Consider the following 19098-nt stretch of genomic DNA (forward strand, 5'->3'; position numbering starts at 1 on the left):
CGTCTCCAACATTAAAAAGTGTCCCGCTTGAACAGATAATCTGGACCCCGCCCACCTTCAGCACTTGTTAAATCAAGCCAGTGAAGCAAGCCTCATATCCGAGCTAACAGTCGCTTCACAGCTCTGTTTATAGACGCACACGCAGATGAGATCAGAACAGTTTCTTTGAATTTACTCCAAAACCCCCCAAAATATATTATTTTAATATTAATTGACGTCGCGATTTGAAATCTGACAAAATGTTACAATTCAGGAGAACCTTTGAAACGGAAAAACATCAATTACAGGAACTCAATAACAGACTTGGTCATTATCTCTCAAGAACGAAGATTCTGGAGCAAGAAAATGCCTGCCTCATCACTGAAATTAACAAGTTAAAGCAGGAAAAAACGTTGGAATGGGAACACCAATACAAGGCCGAGATGCGGGAATTGAGAAGAATGGTGGGGCAGTTGGCCTTCGAGAAGTCCCAAGCGGAGATGGAGCGGGAGAGGCTATGGAGAGAGTTTCAGATGGTGCAAGCTATGTGTAGCGAGGAAACAGTGGTATGTAAAGATATTGGAGGTGACATTAAGGAGTGCGAAAAACTGCTTCAGCTTGCCCACAACAAAAACGGGGCCCTTGAAGAACGATTATTACAACTCGAGAATGAGTGCCAATGTATGGAAGATGCGCACCGACAAGAAATCGACCACCTTCGGAATCAGGTGCACTCGCGGGTTGTTGTTACTCAGAAGTACCTTGGACCTCCTGCTGTGTCCACGGAAGAGGTTCAGGAGTATGCCCGTAGCGTATCCGATAGTTGGATCAACACCTTTGAGATGTATCAGAAGAGAGTGGACGAAATGGAGGAGTCCGTTAGGGCAGATCAGGCAAGACTGGACGATCTTCAAAGGGAAAAGATGCATTATATTTCCGAGTTAAAAAAATTACGCGCTGAAGCAGAAAATCAAAGTCAGATTCAGATACAGATAGAAGAACAACTCATACACATGCATGAAAACTACCGCGAAGATGTCAACGAGTACCAGGTAGGAACATTAGCCATAACCCCCCCCCCCCTCCCCCCCTCCACACACACACCCCCCCACAAACACACACACGACACGAGACACATGCCATACGTTTATGATGCAACCTGGCATGCATTTCGTAAAAGAAAAATATGTATTCCCTCCAAAACTGTTGTGATTATACTGTGCTGTATATGGGATGCATGAGGATGTATTTTCTGACATGAGAACACCAATCTCACCAGCATGCTTCTTGAGGTGCCACACCCACCGTCTAGGGGAACAGGCCTCTAATCACAATGGTTACACTATCAAGTTACCTAATTGTCATTTGTCATAATCATGTAATTGTTTTTCCAACTAATCAAATAAGTAAAAATGACATATTACAATGATTATTCGGATGCTTTCAAAATATTTTAAACCACCATTAAGACACCATTACTTTCCCTCAGACTCAAAAGAGTTGAAAGGTTACTGCAGAGACTGGGGAATGGCTCTACGAAACACACCTCCATGTGGTTAAACTGTATCACTGTCCAATATGGAGGGCCCTTGCATCACTCTGTGATTCTAAATGTGAACGAGTGCATTTAAATGATCATCCAGCACCTGTTCTCTGACAGGCCTTCTGGGACTTTTCCGAGGAGGGACGTTATACTGTAGTAGATACCCCACCTCACCCCACACAGCCTTCAGATAAACGCCAATGATTATTACCACAGGGCTAATGGTTTTCAAGTCTATGCTTGTTGACAATATCTACTTTCAATCTGTATGCAGCATTAAAATAGTCACTTGTGTGTCTGAGGCAGACAAAGCAACACATCTCTTAACTATAAAGGAAATTGCACACTGCCCCAGTGCAATGTTTCACCTCAGACTACAAGGGTTGAATGTCTAAATGGATATGTCTGCCAGGACATATTATGGCTGTTAGTTGCATAGCCACTTAAACCAATTAGCTGTCACTGTGACAAATCCTTAGTACCTTAGCTACTAAAGATGGAGCTCCAAGCAGGTCAGTCATTTTACCTCAGTGTCACATACAAGTGGCTTTAACAAATTTGAGGTAACGCTGCCTCTTAACATAGTGAGTGGGTATAAGGATAACATTCAAGCATAACTACAAATGCAATGACTAGTTCTACTGATTATGATTAACATAAGCATATAGGAAATCCTATTACGTCCACAACGTGCTGCAGACTAATGCAGTGCAGTGATTTCTCACTTTACAGAGTAATGGTACAGTTATCAGGTCAACTGTTTGAGGTTGACCAAGACAATCGCAGTCTGTCTGAAGTGGACAGCCAGACGTCATAGCCAAGTACTCTTGAGTAAGAGACTAGACTTAAAGGGACAGACCGTTGTTTATCTGGATTAATGGGACCTGTTCGAGGGATCGCTCCTGATTCCGTGAGGGGAGGCACAGACAGGCCAGCCTCCATCTTGTAAACGAGAGGTGACAAAGCATTCAACAGCACCTCAGGAGCTGTCTAATCACAGCAGGGGGCTTGATGGACTGGTTACAGACAAAAAGGGAAGGGCTTGTTACCTCAAAGCACCTTATTGACTCCTACAGATTTGTTTTACGACTGAACAAGAAATTCAGGGATGGGGACAATTCTGTGCGTGGAAATAGAAGCGTGCAAAATGTACTCACACGTGCACACATACACTAAAAAAACGCACACAGTTAGAGGTTACTGCTAATAGACACTGCTATAATACCTGCTGGGATATAGGGGCTAAAAACCTCTGATTGTAATTTGTACATGACATTCAACAACAATCAGTACTCATAATTCCCGACATTTCAAATGGGACTGTAGCGAGGGGGGAAATGGAGAGACACGAGGAGGGACACGAGCTAACACAGGAGGAGAGACACGAGCTAACACAGGAACATGGCCGTGTGTGTTTACTTGCAGATGATCATGGACCAGCTGGAGCAGGAGAGGAGGATGCTGGCCAGCAGCATGGCAGAGAGGGTCAGAGAGCACCAGGATCTCCTGCAGGTCAAGATGGACCTGGGCATGGAGGTGGCCGCTTACAGGTGATATGTCCCTCACACTGACTCAGGACCCAGGCATCTATTAGCTCATGTTCTCATCTGCACATTCAACAGACGCCACTCTAACGATCCGTAACCACTTCACCATTGTCAAACCATTAAAATCGTTTTCATGGCTTATGGAACTTTGTGAAGAGTTGCTAATGTTGGGATTGATAGAGCAAGCTGGTGTGAAACACGAAACAGGAGAAGGACAGCATGCCTCCTGGGTACAGTGTCACTATTGGCTGTAGTCTGTGGTGCATTGTGGACTTTGGAGTGTATTTCTAGTGATTTTATCCATATTTGTAGCAGCAGAGCTGCTGTCAACATGTCCAGTTGGCAGGGCCCTTCAGAATTCCTCTGAACTCTCTCCTCTGTGGAACACTCTGGTTCACTTTCTTAATGGTCATGCACAGTTTATACATGCTGTTTTACTGCTATGCAATATAACTTGCTATTGTTTTAGTAGTGACCTTTTTGATGTATTTATTTCAAGTAATGTTTTGTATTATTGAATATTTACTGTGCCAATCTTGTCATGGCAATCATAAGGACCTTACTATTACAACAACAGAAGCTACAAATGATACAAGGTATTAGTATTAGAAACATACACATTGTATGGATATTTGTATCAAGCAACTTGGTGAGATGTACAGTATACATTTCACATGGAGCATCCAAAGAGAAACTTGGTATCTTTTATCTACATCTTTTCATAACACTCGCAATATCCTTGCAATATGTCCAACCATGAACACACCCTTTTGATTGAGTTCCAAGGTCCCCTGTTTCCCCTTCCGCTTTGTGGCCTATTTTGGGGCTATTTTTACAGGCTTGTCTCTGTATGGAGCGCTCCCCTTGCGCTTTGTTTAGAATATCTAGAATTAATGGGACGTCTGCCTTAGAGATGGTGGGAGAGCTGGTTTGTTTCTCTTTTTCCATGCCACATGCCTCCATCCACATGGGGATACCTAGCAGAGTAGACTACAGGCTGAACTGCATTGTAGGGGTTATTTTTAGGCTGGTCTGTCGGGAAGCATTCTGGGACTTTCATGGAGGTTGTGTACTGTAGCTTTGGAGAGCACTCCGGCACAAGCTCTCGTTGGTTGTCCTGTAGCCTTCTTTTGTTGAGCGATAGGTAAGCTGGGTTACCTTCTGGTGTTTTTGCTTCAATTTACCTCAGTTTACTGTGGTGAGGTACGATTTTTAACCCCTGCTCTTTTCTGTTAATGGCCAGGTCCATGGACTATTGTATGTAGTAATCTGGTAGACTGATTTGTATGTGAACTAGAGGTCTCAGATGGCAGAACAGGGTGATCTGCATTCTATTGTGAGGTGATTATGCTTGGTATAGAACAGCTATCTTGAACGTGACACAACAATGAAATTTGAATAAAAACATAAATGATTTATCATTAAACACAATCTTTGATAAATAATTTAATTTTACTCAACATTGAGATTTCAAAATGTTTCTCCACAGGGCACTTCTGGAAGGAGGGAGGATGGATTCAAAGGAAGCAAACATGAGGGCAAACCATCACCTAAGAGAAAGAATAATAGGTATGGTACAGTATTTCCATAGTACTAGATTTTACCGGATAATTTGTCATACTACTAGTGTTATTGGCAATACATGCTTATTTTGTATTAGGTTGACTTACATGAACATTCAGGTAACATATAATGACAGTGCCAAGACATGTCTGTTTATAGAATCTGATGTATTATCTGTCCTGTCTTCACCAGATATCAAGATGCCCTCCCAACCCTACACACCGAGAGCATCCACCTCAAACAGACAAGATCTAAGGACACATTTGGATGTCAGAAATATGGCGTCAACTTCCAGCTTGAGAAGAGCTCCTGTTCCTGCTCATTATGGTTCCACCAGTCCTTCCAGAGTCATCCCTATCGCTGTCACAGGCAGAGCTGCCCACCAGAGCCCAGTCGCCAGAAGGGACATGGTGGCATTTAGTAAAGCTTCACAGGCTGCAGCTACAGCCTCCGCTAGCACCAGTAAACCTGTGGTCCAGAGTGCGGGCAAACAAAGCCGCGATGTGGTCGAAGAGAGGGGTGTGACAATCAAAGAGGTTAGCCGACACTCAGAGAAAGATCAATTTAGGTCGATCGCTTCCCACGCGGATGGCGCCAAATCAGTGAAAGTGGTTTCGCCAGCGATGATGAGTCTGAACGAGTACACAGAGGACAGTATGAAAGAAAGGAGAGATGCGGATGCTAAAAAGAGAGATGAAAGAGGTGCGTACAAGATAAGCAAAGAGGAAGTGGATCAAGAGGACAGAGGAAACGCATACGCGTCTAATAGTAGTGAGAAGAAAGTGTTGGACTCTGTGTCTGTGGAGGAGATCATTGAGAAGGTCATGAGGCCAGCAGGTCTGGATGCAAAGGTGAGCTCCTCTGGCGATTCAAAGATCACTTATCACGTGGAGAAAACGGAGCAGGAGGATGGATCAACCAAGACACAGATCATCTTTGAGTCCAAAGTAGAGGAAGAGGTGGATATGTCCCAAGACTCTGCCCTGGAGGATCTCTTCAAAAAGGGAGTGAAGAACATCTCCATGGAGGACATCAAAGGAACCCCGACTGAAAGCATGATTCAAAACCTCCTGAGTCTGGGCTTGATGTGTGGAGATATGGAAAACAAATCTGTCAACGTGGAAATCATCGAGGAACCTGTGGAGTCTCTAAGCGAAGGGGAGGAAGAGGAAACAGACGAGCAATCCGTACCCAAGTTCAAGCAGCCCTCCTCAATGTTCTTTCAGATTGAGGAGCTAGAGAATGTCCCACATGCCAGCAAACACCTTGATAGTGAAGTTCATGCAAAGACCCCCAAGAAAGATGATGGTAAAAATGGGTCTGTACGTGTCCAAGAAGAGTTCAGAGATACCGATTCTCCTTATTTCAGCCATGACCAAGAGTCTCAAGAGTATTTTGTCTCCACACCTGATGATAACATGTCGGAACCGGAAGACGGTGGTGGTTTTGCTTCATATGGACATTATGGAGTTGTGGATGACCTATCAGATGAGAGGTACTACCAGGAGGGAGCTCTTGCGCCCAGCAAAATGTTGGAGGAAGATGACGAAAGTGATCTTTACAAGTTTATGACGAGCGATCACTCGTTTGTCAAAGAGGGCTTCCCTGAATGTATCATCGAAGAAGAGGTTCACGTCTCGCCCACAGTGCAGGACTCGATGCTTGAGTTCCTGAGAGAGGAGTCTCTGAGTCCCACAGAGCAGCTGAGGGGAGCCCTGGAGCAGCTGCACGGCTCTGTGTCAGGCTCCCTGAAAGAAGAGTTGGCGCTCCTCACCAGAGCCGGAAGCGACAGTCCTCAGAACCTGTCTGTCAAAAAAGTGCAGCAGTCATCAGATAACGGAACAACGACCATTGTGGCAGAGCTGAATGTTTCTCAGACCCTGGGGGATTCTGGGATGTTGGGTGAGCAGGGAGACGACCTGTCGGAGGCAGAGATCATGGAGGCTCTGCGATCCTCCAATCCTGGGCTCCAGAAGGAATTCCAAAGAGGAGCAGAGGGAGGATATTCCTTTAGAGTCTCCAGAGATCCAGATAATACTGGAGAGTTGATGACTGAAGTCACAGAGAAGCATATTAAGCTGGGGCCATCTGAAAAATCCTTTACTTTCCAGATGGATGTGAACAACACCCAGGCTCAGGGCAACAGCAGAGCTGATGGTCAACCATTCAGCACAGAGACTGCAGAGTATGGCAAAGTGCTGCAACCTCAAATGATGGATCCTCCACTGAAAGTCATTCATGAGAAAAGGATTGCAACAGTCTACCTTGAAAGCTCAAATGATGACTAGTTCACTCGCTAATGCAAATTTTCAATTACATTACTCCCGTTGTTAAACCACATACCAATCAATCAAAGTATACCAAGTATGAAGTAACACTACTGGTTGTGATTGATATATTCACTTTATATACCTTCAATCATGGTAAGAGGATCTTCTACATATATATTTGTCATAATAACTTGGTGGTTTAATAGAAGTGCTTCCTTATTTTCCCACTTTGGTCTATCCCTTTAGGAGTAACTAACACCTCTGATCTATTCTCAAAATCTATATATTTTTGTACTGACTACGGTTTTTATCTTGCATACTGCCTGAGATACTACTACCAAAAAGAATACTAATATCTATGCTCTGATCTTACAGTTATGTTACAGTCTTAAGTGTTCATGTAAAGGTATGTAGCTACATGGAGAGGAAAACCTTTTCGCATGTTGTGGAAGGTTGAAAGGAAGTTTTTGCATAAGGATTCTGGAGGGGAAAATGCAGTGATATTGATAAATATCTGACTGTAGTTTTCATTGTAGAACATTAAATATCATGAACAGTTCATATTAAATGTCAGTCATGTACATTAAGATGTGTTCTAATTTGCTTCAAAGAGGACATTGATCTTTTACATGCCATGGAATCAAAAGAGTTTCAATGAAGCACAATATTGAAATAAAAATGGTATGTTCAATTTGTATGTGGTTTGACATCAGGACTCAGTGATGGAGGGTTAGACTAGGCCCAGACAAATTAGTCCAGATGCCATTAGATCACAATATCCATTTTGTCTAGAGGGAGACAGGAGTTGATTTAAATTTATTCACATTTGGTACAAGAGTAAATGGGACTCTGTACTGTACTGTCTCTTTTGACCTTCCAGAGTCCTTACCATGATCTTTTAATCTGTAAATGGCTTCAGAGGGGGCTGTAATCCAGGCATTTAGAATTCCTTTGAGAATGTTTTTCTGCTTTGGAAGTATGACAACAGATGGAGACTAATTGAGAAGATGGAGGGACTTTGAGGAATATCTTTTTTTTTGAGTAGACTTAAACGTCTTCATACATCTTGTGTCAGAACTCCACCAGAATGTCCTTGTCTGAAGTCCTTTTGTGTCTTTAATCACAATGTTGGACAGATAAGATTCCCCCTAGCTCTGAGACGACTGTGTCCATAACCTCCATGGCTATTTTAGTTTCAGAGCACCAGCTTAGTTGCACTGCCTGTGTGTGTGTGTGTGTGTGCGCGCGCCTGTGTACTCTGAGTAGAAGTGCTCCAATATGGCCTCACCCCACAGGCCCATGTATCCCATAAGCTGCTTTAGTCTTTCTACACTGCATACAGTTAACACAGCCCCTTCAAAATAGACCTAGATTTAACATTCTATGTTAAAAAAGGGTGGAAATGTCCTGGACTGTTATTCAAAGGGACAATATATGATATCTTATTCAGTCTTCTATATAAAGCCTGGTTTTGTCTGGTTTGAGAAATGAACATTTTAGTGCTCATTTGAAACAGTGGCTGGTCTGTGCAATATTAACCCCCATCACAAAAGGTAAAGAGATACTTTGACACAAACTAGTTTCACAATCCCTGTAGATTTACTGCAACCTGGTTTACTGCAATTTACAAGGTAGAAAAACCTTTGTCACAAAGATGAATGCAAATACTTTACTGTAAACCATATCGCACTTGTGTCATGCATGTGTTAAAAATGTGTTTCAGTTGTTGAAATGGTTTGTTGGACTGAAGTGGCCATATACATAATTAGCAGGTTTTTGCCTTCATGTTTCCTTAACATTACGTTTTAGCTGAATTTTTAACACTCATTGTATTGAAGCACTTCACTCTAAAGGTTTTTATGGGGTGCAGAAAAGGCAAAATATTTTTTTTATAATCAAATGTGCCGTGTTTTACCACACAACTGATGAGGTATATAAGCTTAGAATTTCCTCAGAGATGAATATTCAAAGGGTGAGCCCTGTGATCCAATAGTTGCCGTTTGCCATTTTTGTGTCCTGTCAAAATTTAAGTAATATAAGTTCCTTTCATGATTTAGTTTACCAATAATTGTTTTGACAACTGTTGCTATTGCAAAAACAATAAAAGCATTACTAGAGTGTGTTAACTGAGTCTGAATCTTTATTAATTACTCATATTTAGCTAAATGAGCTGTAAACGTTTGACATAATCAGGTGTTATAATCCAGGGTGTTTGTAGGGACAGTGTGTCCTGTTCTTCTGCTCCTCCAGTAGAACCCCATATCCTCTTCATACTGAACACTGCAGTCTGCGTAGTCTTGCCAACAAACAGCCCAATATTCGTTCTCAAAGAAAAGAAACCATGATGCAGAGACCTTTCTGGGATCCCTCTTGGGCCACTTTGAAATAATGTAACTTCAAGAGACGACAAAAGGAGAAGTCTTTATTTTCAAAGCGAGCCAAGGCTCGTTGTGGGAGCTCAGGTTTTGCAGTTTGTTAAGAGTGACATGCTGGAGCTTCCTCAGCTTGATGGGGGCAGAACTGCACAGAATGGAGGCCTTGTTTTCCCTTCGCCAGCAGTTCTCTGTCTCCCAGCAACCTCTGGAGCCCTGCAAAACACACATGATAATGGGACCTACAGTAAAATGCAGTTAACGCTACACACTCCACACGAGTTTACACAGTGATGGTGAGTGATGGTGGGCTCACTGAGATAAACCGTCAGACTTACTGGGCCAGCATGTCCACCGTTTTCTGGGTAGCTCTCGTCGTCTTATGATGAGAGCCATACAGAACATTCTGTATCTCTAAACACTTCAACAAAGACAGGTACAGTTTAAACTGGTGATAAGGTGGGGTTAAGACAGAGGCTGTTAAAAAAAGAAGAAGCAATATACGTTTTATTCATACATGCAGACGAAAACGGTAGATTGTTCTAGTAAACAGACAGGAAAACGTAAGCCCCATTGGTTGAGGGGTATCTGAACACTTAATGGCCACCTCTGAAATAAGTTCCATAAATAGCCCATGTCCTGCTCTGCTCCCGGGTTCAGATAACCACTGAGAACAGGCTCACCAAGGTGGGGTTCCTCTGGGTGGATTTCTAGGACCACACAACCACACCCCTTTTATCTGCACTGGTATAAAGACCTTTTTGAATAAAAATGAGCTTACTCTGATCACTGAGCAAATTAATGGACAGCGGCCATCTCAGCTTGTTGACTAAAAGTAATGTAACCATAGAAACAAATTTAATCACTACTGCATGCACACAGCCAAGATCCAGCAGTAACGACAAAGACGATGTCATGGTTCCACAACCACCACAAACTACAAAATGTCAACAGAGCTTGGTCGAACAGGAGAAAGAGCTATGTTTTCCTACAGACAGGATGGTGAACGACGTGAGGAAAGGTTTGGAGCGGAGCCATCTGGCCTGATGGATGTTTTCCTTGCTGCTGCTAAGGCTGATGTAATGGAAGGACTACAGCAATAGGAAGGCAGAGGGAAATGTGTGTGAGCCATTGTTTCTGTCTCTCTTTGACTGTGGATGACACATCCCCAAACAGGCTTCCTTCACAGCCTCCCAGAGAAAACACAACCTATCAGATCAGAGCACATCTCTCATCACCTACATTTCAGTATGCCTTCCCCCTCCCCCCATTTCTCCCTGGGACATCTTTATGGACCACATATACTGAACAGGGTTGCGCCACAGTGCAGCTGTTTGCATGGCTGCGGCAGAAAGAATATGATCTTGCGTGGGCGTTGTCTTGTCAGGGGTATTTCAGAAAGGTTAGAAGGTTGATACGGAGGGGGAGCTCTGATTCACACCAGGATACTTTGACCCTCTCCTCCCCACCCTCAGCACTTGAGATACAATAACAAAGCAACATAGCAACCATGCTCCTTTGCTTACAGTCATGCTGAAACAAGCTCTGCTGAGAAAACCCCCCCTTACCCACCATTCTGGCCTATTCTTGAGGTGGGAGGACCACAGGGTAAAAACCATGTCTGGGACTGTGTGACTCACACTTGTTATGTAATATACCAAGGAGGAATTGAAAGACCAGAAAAGGTATGTTGACCATCGAGTGTGAATGGATGAAGGGAGAACTGTTGGGATGAGGGTTTTGGAAACCCTTCTGACTGGTTTTCTAGCTGAAGGAATGCTTCTGACAATCCTGGGACAGACTGCAGACTTTCCCTTTTTGCCTTAGAAGGACATCACGGCGCGTCAGAATGACCAGGGGTCAGTGTCTCTTTAGTTGACTGCAGTCGATAAGGTTCCACCCTTCCAACTATTCAATCCTTTGGTCTTGTCTACATCCCAAAACAGAAAGCACAAAGTCATTCTGTGTGACATTTTACACTGAGGAGAGTGGCTGTACTCACTGCCAAGATTAGCTCATTACTCTGAAGGCCCGGTGCCTTGGAGACCATGGTGGAAATAGCTCATCCCTCTATAACTCAGAAGCATTGTGTGTATAAATATATATATTTCAGTGAGCTTTGCTCACATTCTCATTGGGGTATTGATATAATGATAGCCACATCCCCTGACTCCTGGCCTTTTAGTGGAGCCCGACCACATATTTTGGCAGGAGGAAAGGTCAATACAGCACATACGTGGTTGGGAAGAAACAGTATCACATTCACACAGCTAGCCACAAAGTAACCCAGTCCTAAATTTCCAGCAACAAAGTATTGTAAGGACACTAAGGAAAATATCAAATACTTCCTTTCTGATATGTTCCATGTCAGTTCAATTCATTATCTGGTGGTGGGGTAATGTTTAGATGAGAAAAAGAGTGGTCCACTGTGCTGCAAGTTTGTCCACCACCATGTTTTACCTTCCTCATGCTCCTGTGGGCCTGTCGGACTTGACCCTGGGTCATCTCCACGCCTCCTATCAGCTGCAGAGTGCCGGCCACCTCAGGACTGAGGTCACCGAACGCTGCCCTCTTCAGGGGCAGGGACGCCCTCTGGAGCTCCACACACGACTGCAGCGTTGCAGGACAACATCAACACTGCTCAGCCAAACTGGCACTTAACCATTGTCATGTGCTTATTGCATGTGAGCTTCAGTATGGTTTATTAGGGTCTACTATGAACCAACTCAGAGCTTCAGCAGCAGGTGCAAATATTTCCATGAAAATCTGATATCTGAATCAGTCAACACTGGCCTGGGGTGAGGTGTGTTAATGTTTGTGTGCGTGCCTAACCTGTTGCTGGCCTGTGAGGAGGAGGAAGCGACAGTAGTCATCCTGCACAGATAGGGTCACAGCATCTTGAGGACCCAACAAGCTCCTGTAGGCAGTCAGACTTTCCAAAAAGTACTTGGTGGCCGAGTCTACAACACAAATGAGACAAAAAACATGAGCATGTCCTACTTGTCTGTTGTTTTTGCCCTCCACTTAGGAGCACTGGTGCAACTATCGTACTAATTATAACTTCTCTTCATTCAACTGTCAATTCCTGGGACCATTGATTCATCTGGCTATGATAAGGACCCCTCTACAGAGCTGGGGGTTGCAAGATTCATGTCTCCTGCTCCCTCCAACAGATCTCCTACTAGCCCAGGCTGGGCCAGGCCGTGAATAGACTGACCATTGTGGTGGGGCTGTGCAGCAGTGGAGAGAGCCAGCGCCAGGCTGTGAGCGACGTGAGCCCCCTCCAGGTCCCCCGGACTCTGACTCACAGCTATGGCATGAGCCTATGAGGAAAAACACATCAACAAGACAGATCACAGCTGCACTCTCATTAACGACGGCAGAGCACCGCAAAATCCATGTGTTCTAAAAGGTGTGTTTTTGGTCACCTTGGAGAGGTGCTCTATGGCTCTGTCCAGACGTCCCTGGGCCTGTTCGATGGCAGCCATGTCCTTATAGATGGAGCAGACTTGGCCTGGCCGCTCCCAGCCCTCCAGCTGCTCCAGGGAGCTCTCACACTGCCGCAGAGCCTCGTCAGGTCTCCCCTGGCGCTGGAACACCCTGCAGGCCCAGCAGGTACAATCATTAGACTGTGTTGCCAAAGGCTACAGCACTGTAGGCACAGTATGTTAGAACTTGTTGGGCCAAACATGTACTATGGCAGAGGTCTTCAACCCTGGTCCTCAGACAACCCCCTGTCCTACATGTTTTAGATGTTTCCCTGCTCCGACACACCTGATTCAAATGAGTGGTTCGTTATCTAGGCTGTAGCTAGACAGAGAGGACTGTATGGTCAGCTATAGAAGGAAGGGGACTGTATGGCTGTATTGTTTGGGGGGGGGGGGGGGGAGTAGGGATAACTATAGCTGGCTGGAAGACGCTGGAAGGTTGGCTCTGCAGTAGCTTTACAGGCCCAGGCTATAATAGGGAAATATATACAAAGCACTGTTTACCAAGTCTGGCTGTGCTCTTTCACTGGTGTCTAATGATGTGCTCTTGGACAGGTAAGTGTGTGGCTCTCAACCACCGATTATAAATAAAGGTACTCTGACTTTGCCAGAGTAATATCCCTGAACTCATTCAGCTACAAAAAGGCTCTGCTCCCCCTATCCAAGATGACTAAATTAGGTTTGTCCATCCTTGTAGTACAATGTCCATCCAGCAGCACCACCCAAGAATGATGCCAGAGCAACAACCTTCACAAAGAAAGGCAACACCACTGTGCCACAGCGTTGGTCAGAAAACAGCCACACTAGCAAGTCCGCACGTTTGTTGTGCAGGCATATTTTCGCCATTCAACTATGGCTTTTAATCCACTTGATCAGGATGGCATCTCCACAGCTTCACCAGGGTGGTTGGGAGTGCTACAGGAGCGGGGGCCTGCAGTGACGACTCATGGGCGTAACCCCTCAGCCAGAAGACAGACTCCATCCATCCATTCTGCTAACAGCCTTGGCTCCCTCCAGGACTAAAACGCTCTAATGGACTCTCAATTCGATTTCGGCTTCAGAGAGTGGTGTTTCTCAGAGGGCACATCAATATTCACATCGCTACGCTGCGCAGTACTATCCTGGGAAGCAGCAAAAAATTCATAAAAGAACATCTCCAGAAGATCAATCTCTCCACATCCTCGCCCACCCTACTGGCTGGTGTGGTTTAACCAAAGTTAACAATGTTGGAGTCATAACGTACTCCAATACAGAACTGAGACCAAGACCCCATTGAGATATGTGGACAGGGAAATGCCAAGGCTAGAGGAGCAGTAGCAAGCACTTTTCTCTCTGAGTTTTCCCATGGATTCCACATTATGAAAACATGCCGTGATTGGAGTTGGCTGCGGAGACAGCTCCTCCCATTGGCTTCAGGACTGCTCGTGGGCTCCCAGGTTCCAGGGACAGACAGAGCCTTTTACGGCAGCTGGACAAGAGCTGACAGACTTGGCACTGAGGCTGTACCTAGTGCACCCTCCCTTCATGCCTGGATAAAAAGACCTGCGAGCGATTCCACAGCACCCTCTTATCCAACAGCCTTGATGTTTCAATTCAGTTTCAAGTTTTATTGTCAGGTGCACAGAACAACACAAGGTCAGACTGGGCACTGAAATTCTTGGGACAAGACAACGCAAGCAACCTAGCATAACATAACATTTAAGTACTAAGAACATAGATTACACATAGATTACATCTATGATGAGCATATAATCTATGTTATGCCCACATGCTCACAGGCTTCCTGACAGAGGGGACATATGTCCTTGCAGCTGAAATCTAATTCAGCTTCCCCCTGAGAAGAGGGGTTATATATTCAGAGTCGTTTACAGTACTGCCAAGGCAGCCCAGAAATCACTACCAGACCAGTGTTGACGCAAGTTGGAAGCTCAGTGTTGGGTCTTTTACAGTTAAATATTGTACAGTCAAGTAAAGCCAAGAAAGGAAATACTAAAAAGGGAATAGTAAAGGAGGTTTCCTGTCAGCTTGACTATAGCGCTGTATTGGGCAGCTGGTGTTATAGTAGAACAAACACAGCACTGTTCTTTGTCCTTTCCCTGTATATGTGCTTCAGGTAAATAGACAATGGCATCAGCTGGATGTGTGTGCATGACATACAGACCGATGGAATGTAAACTGTCAGTGAGCGAGGCTAACAAGCACCGTGAACTGGATTGATCTTGAGATTTGGAACACAGTGCATTAGAAGCATGATGATCAGACGGTCTCAATCGTATTGCAGTCCGCTCCCTTGGTGAGATACAATGTGCACCATTTCCCAATAGGCTCATTGCAGCCTCTGGTATAACTGAATTGGGCAAAACGACCAAAACCTGTGCTGAGCCAGGTTGTTTGATGAACACATGGAACACTGGTCCAAAACAGTCTCTGGACTGAGGGCGCTACAAAGGCAGAGCCAAGTTCAGAGTCATCCTCTAACAAAAGAGGTTTAGCAAGCTTACCCTCCAGGCAGAGTCTGCACATTTTTCCAATTACACAAATCAAGTAAACAAACTCCTCACTCAAACAAGCCTCAAAGACCAGATTCAGGAATTCTTTGTATCTTTTCACTTCTGCAAAAATTAATCTATTTGGAATGCCACAAATACTCCAACCAGTTAACGTTTATGGCTGTGCAATATCATTTACATAATGCATTACATACTATTGACTTGGGCTTAAGACACTGTTAAGACACACATTGTAGAGTTTACTGTATCCCTGTACACAAACATGTTTGATGTTGGACAAATACCCATTATAACCTATCTATATGAGGTCAATACAGTAGAATGACATCTCAAATGTTCTGGCAGTTTGTGGTTGCTATTGTATGTGAGCCTCTAACAATCGTTGTTTTCTTTCATCTTAAAATAGGTCTATACTCTTCTCCAGATCTCCTACAAAATGTGTGCTCAGTAATCAATATGGCTGAATATAAAAAGCTACCTCAGAACTCAGAAAACGGTTCAGATTAGAACACTGAGGCTGAAGAGGGGGAAAATAATCATCAATCATTTATCAAAGGGCTGAATGCTTTTCCTCCATGGCCCTGTTCCTCACATACAGTGTGCACACACACATGGAAGCACACACACCCAACACACCCAGTTTCTTTCTGACGACTTGAGACAGCAGACAGCATATTAAAAAGGTGATCTGCATTAAGCACATTGGATGTGATGGCAGGGTTTTGAAACTTTTACTCACACCACTGAGGCTAAATATAAAATCTTGTTTTATCCAAGCAGAGTTACTGCAAGTAATTTACATTGTTTTTGTGAAATAGATTTGTTAGACATTGTCTCCACCCTGTGGTAAAAACATAACCCAGTCACACAAATTAAAAGGTTAACAAATGACTGTCAGACCATTTGTAACAAGCAAGTACCCAGATGTTACTATTAACCTAGTTGGTTGAAATATAATACCATTACCTGGACAGAGAAGTGGATATCTCCAGGTCAGCCTCCATTCTCTCCTCCTTGCTCATGCCACCTAACTGACTGAGCTCCTCCACAATTCTTTTGGCCTTTTCATAGCTGGACTCTGCCTCCTTAAAAGTTGGATTAGTCAAGGAACTATATTGGTCCATATGACACATATTGCACATATTGCTAAGAAAACATGCACCATTATTGTACTGATGCTCCCTTAGATCAGTGGTCTTCATCCCTGGTTCTTAGGGCTCATGTACTGTATGCTTTAGATGTTTCCCTGCTCCAACACACCTGATTCAAATCAATCAGGCTTCTGCAGACCTCGATTATAACAATCCATTGATTTGAATCAAGTGTGTTGGAGCAGCGAAACATCTCAAACCTACAGGACAGTGGGCCCTGAGGACCAGAGATGAAGAGCACGGACCTAAATCCCCGGGTCAGCGCCCACTAGGGACAGTAATGGATATCTGTTCAGTATTAGAGCAGCGCCCCCTTGTGTTTGGTAGATGCTGAGCAGACAGGGGTGCACTTGGAGCCTCTCCTCTGGACTGGGGGAGCTGGGGCTGGAGAGAGGCAGTAAATCACTGGCTCTGGCTGCATGCTCCTGGGCCTGTGCTCCCCAACCTGGATCCGAAAACAATATTTTTCAAAATGATTGCCCCAGTTTGGGCCAAAATATTCGCCAACACCTTTGCTAAGATGTTCTAATGCTCTGTGTGTGCCATGTTTGTCTCATTACCTTTAAACTTAAGGTATGCCTTTGCCAGTCTGGCATGGGCCTGGACTAGTTTCAGATGCCCATCTCCATAAACAAGTCTTGTCAGGGCCACACAGCGAACAAGGTCCTGGATGCAAGCATCGTACTGTGGAAAAGGGGAATTACAAATGTTCCATGTTTTTTCTGCATAGATCCCACCTGCTCAGTAAGATACTGTATATCCATGTGTAATCTTCAGCCATTGTGCATGCCACCAGACTGAATGCAGGGTACCTACCTGTTGTGCATCAGCAAGGGATTGGGCTCGACTTTCAAAGCGATATAGTTTTTCCTGAGGAGTGATCATGACAGAGTCCACTGTGCTGCTCGTTCCTGCTCGAGATACTGTCACTTCTTTATCAAATGAGAAGTCACCAAGACTACAGTAGGTGCTCTCCATGCTCATTAACCTATAAATACGTCATTAACAAATAATATACAAAACAGAGCAGGGCTTTATTAGAAAATCATTAGCACCATCATCATCCCTAACAATCACCAATAGGCCTATACTTTGAATGAATTAAGTAAAAACCCTGCTTCTGCCAATGATGTAGCCTACTTGTGTCTGAAGAATCACATTTGATCACGGGCGTATTGGACTCCAGCAAATAGTGCAACTGTGACCCAATGCAAAAGATTTATGCAAGTGGGAATATCCACCATGAATTCTGTGTAAAATTAAGATAATTACAACTCCACGTCAATTCTCATTTCAATTCGGACCGCTTCTGATTCTGTCCCCGCGGAAGCTTTCATGTCTCACGCTTGTTGTCATTTTCCTCGCTTGTCGCCGTGGATACGCCACTTAACTGCACACAGGTTGACTGTAACCGCCATGCCATACGTTTTTATCCTTATTTTGTCTGGGGTAGTTTATTTTACTAGTTTACTTAATTAATTTTGTCGTTGAGAAAGACAAGTAACTTGTTATTTTGTAGCGTATTTTGTAGCGTTCTAGCTGCATGTCACGTGGTTGTAGCATGCAAACCTCCGTAGGGGGGTCGTTCAAGATCCGCAATATCCAACGTTTCAACCAATCATCTTATGCGCAGAGAGATGTGGTTATCACGCGATTGTAAAATGTCTTACAAAACGAAACAAATAAACTCGTAAAAGAACACAACAGATGCTTGAAATGCTTCAAACATCACATCGGTTAATAAAACTATCAACTAGAAAGGTTACAATTTATGGGTAAATTGTGAGGTGTAGGCAGGTTACTTGCGTCGATGGCAGATGCGTCCGTTTTATTAAAGACATTTTATAACTGATATCTCTTTATATTTAATATACTGCACAACATGAGTAGTTGCTTGAAGAACCTCTAGGTTACTTCAAGAACATAGGCTCCTCCAAGAACTCAAACGTTCCTCAATGCTCTTTGGGGTGCCTGGAAGAACTTTTGGGATTCCTCAGTATGAAAACTGGGTCCTCAAAGAACCCATTTGAATTAAGGTTCCTGGAGGATCTTTATGCTACTGTATTTGTCTATCCAACATATTCTTTGTTTCTTGAATTAAATCTTTTCTCTGCAAAGGCTTTCTCCCATGTCTTTAAAGGGGCGATTGATTGCAAAACCGATTTTACCTTTTCATAGTTGAAAAATGACAGTGTGTAAAATAGACATACAGTGAACCTTAAAGTTCGTTGAAACCTCTTTCCTATCAAAATTTAACTTCTCACTACTATTTTGAAACTGCAACTTGCAAACGGTAGCTTTTGAAACAGTCAACGTTGTCATGCCCCAAAATGTACTTCTAAATTGGTTGTTCCCATCTTTGATTGTGATTGGCTATATCGCGTTCCATGCCGTTGTAAAATCCAGCATAACCTTACAGGTTGTCCTCATAACATTCTTTGACATTCCATTTTACTGCGCATCGAATATTTCAAATAAAAAAAGACAGCAAAGGTGTCCATCTGGCTGTTGCGTGGCAACGGTTTATGTAGGAACTATACTTTGTGGTGGCGGAAGAATTACGGTTTATTATTAAACTATTTTGTTTCTAATTGTTTTTATTTATGAAACCATATCAAATATTTGTTGTAACAGTTTTAGAAAAGTGTAACGGGTATGCAACGGACGTGGTCTTG

At 43.8% G+C, this 19098-nt stretch overlaps 2 protein-coding genes across 2 annotated transcripts; one reads left to right on the forward strand and one right to left on the reverse strand.

The window, feature by feature from the left end:
• The first annotated feature begins 88 nt into the window (after positions 1-88).
• On the forward strand, positions 89-9024 carry synm (synemin, intermediate filament protein). The gene is made up of 4 exons (XM_047033626.1): positions 89-1031; positions 2948-3072; positions 4559-4638; positions 4825-9024. Exons 1-4 carry the CDS (start codon positions 240-242, stop codon positions 6918-6920), a joined length of 3093 nt encoding a protein of 1030 aa, XP_046889582.1. The 5' UTR covers positions 89-239; the 3' UTR covers positions 6921-9024.
• On the reverse strand, positions 7943-17973 carry ttc23 (tetratricopeptide repeat domain 23). Its single transcript, XM_047033627.1, has 10 exons — positions 17240-17973; positions 16984-17107; positions 16712-16868; positions 16239-16364; positions 12703-12874; positions 12492-12597; positions 12107-12234; positions 11735-11884; positions 9613-9695; positions 7943-9490 (listed from the first exon to the last, which is right to left on the reverse strand). Exons 1-10 carry the CDS (start codon positions 17405-17407, stop codon positions 9403-9405), a joined length of 1302 nt encoding a protein of 433 aa, XP_046889583.1. The 5' UTR covers positions 17408-17973; the 3' UTR covers positions 7943-9402.
• Positions 17974-19098: the final 1125 nt, after the last annotated feature.

The sequence above is a fragment of the Hypomesus transpacificus genome, chromosome 14 (genome assembly GCF_021917145.1).
Source record: "Hypomesus transpacificus isolate Combined female chromosome 14, fHypTra1, whole genome shotgun sequence".
In the NCBI taxonomy this organism is placed as follows: Eukaryota; Metazoa; Chordata; class Actinopteri; order Osmeriformes; family Osmeridae; genus Hypomesus; species Hypomesus transpacificus.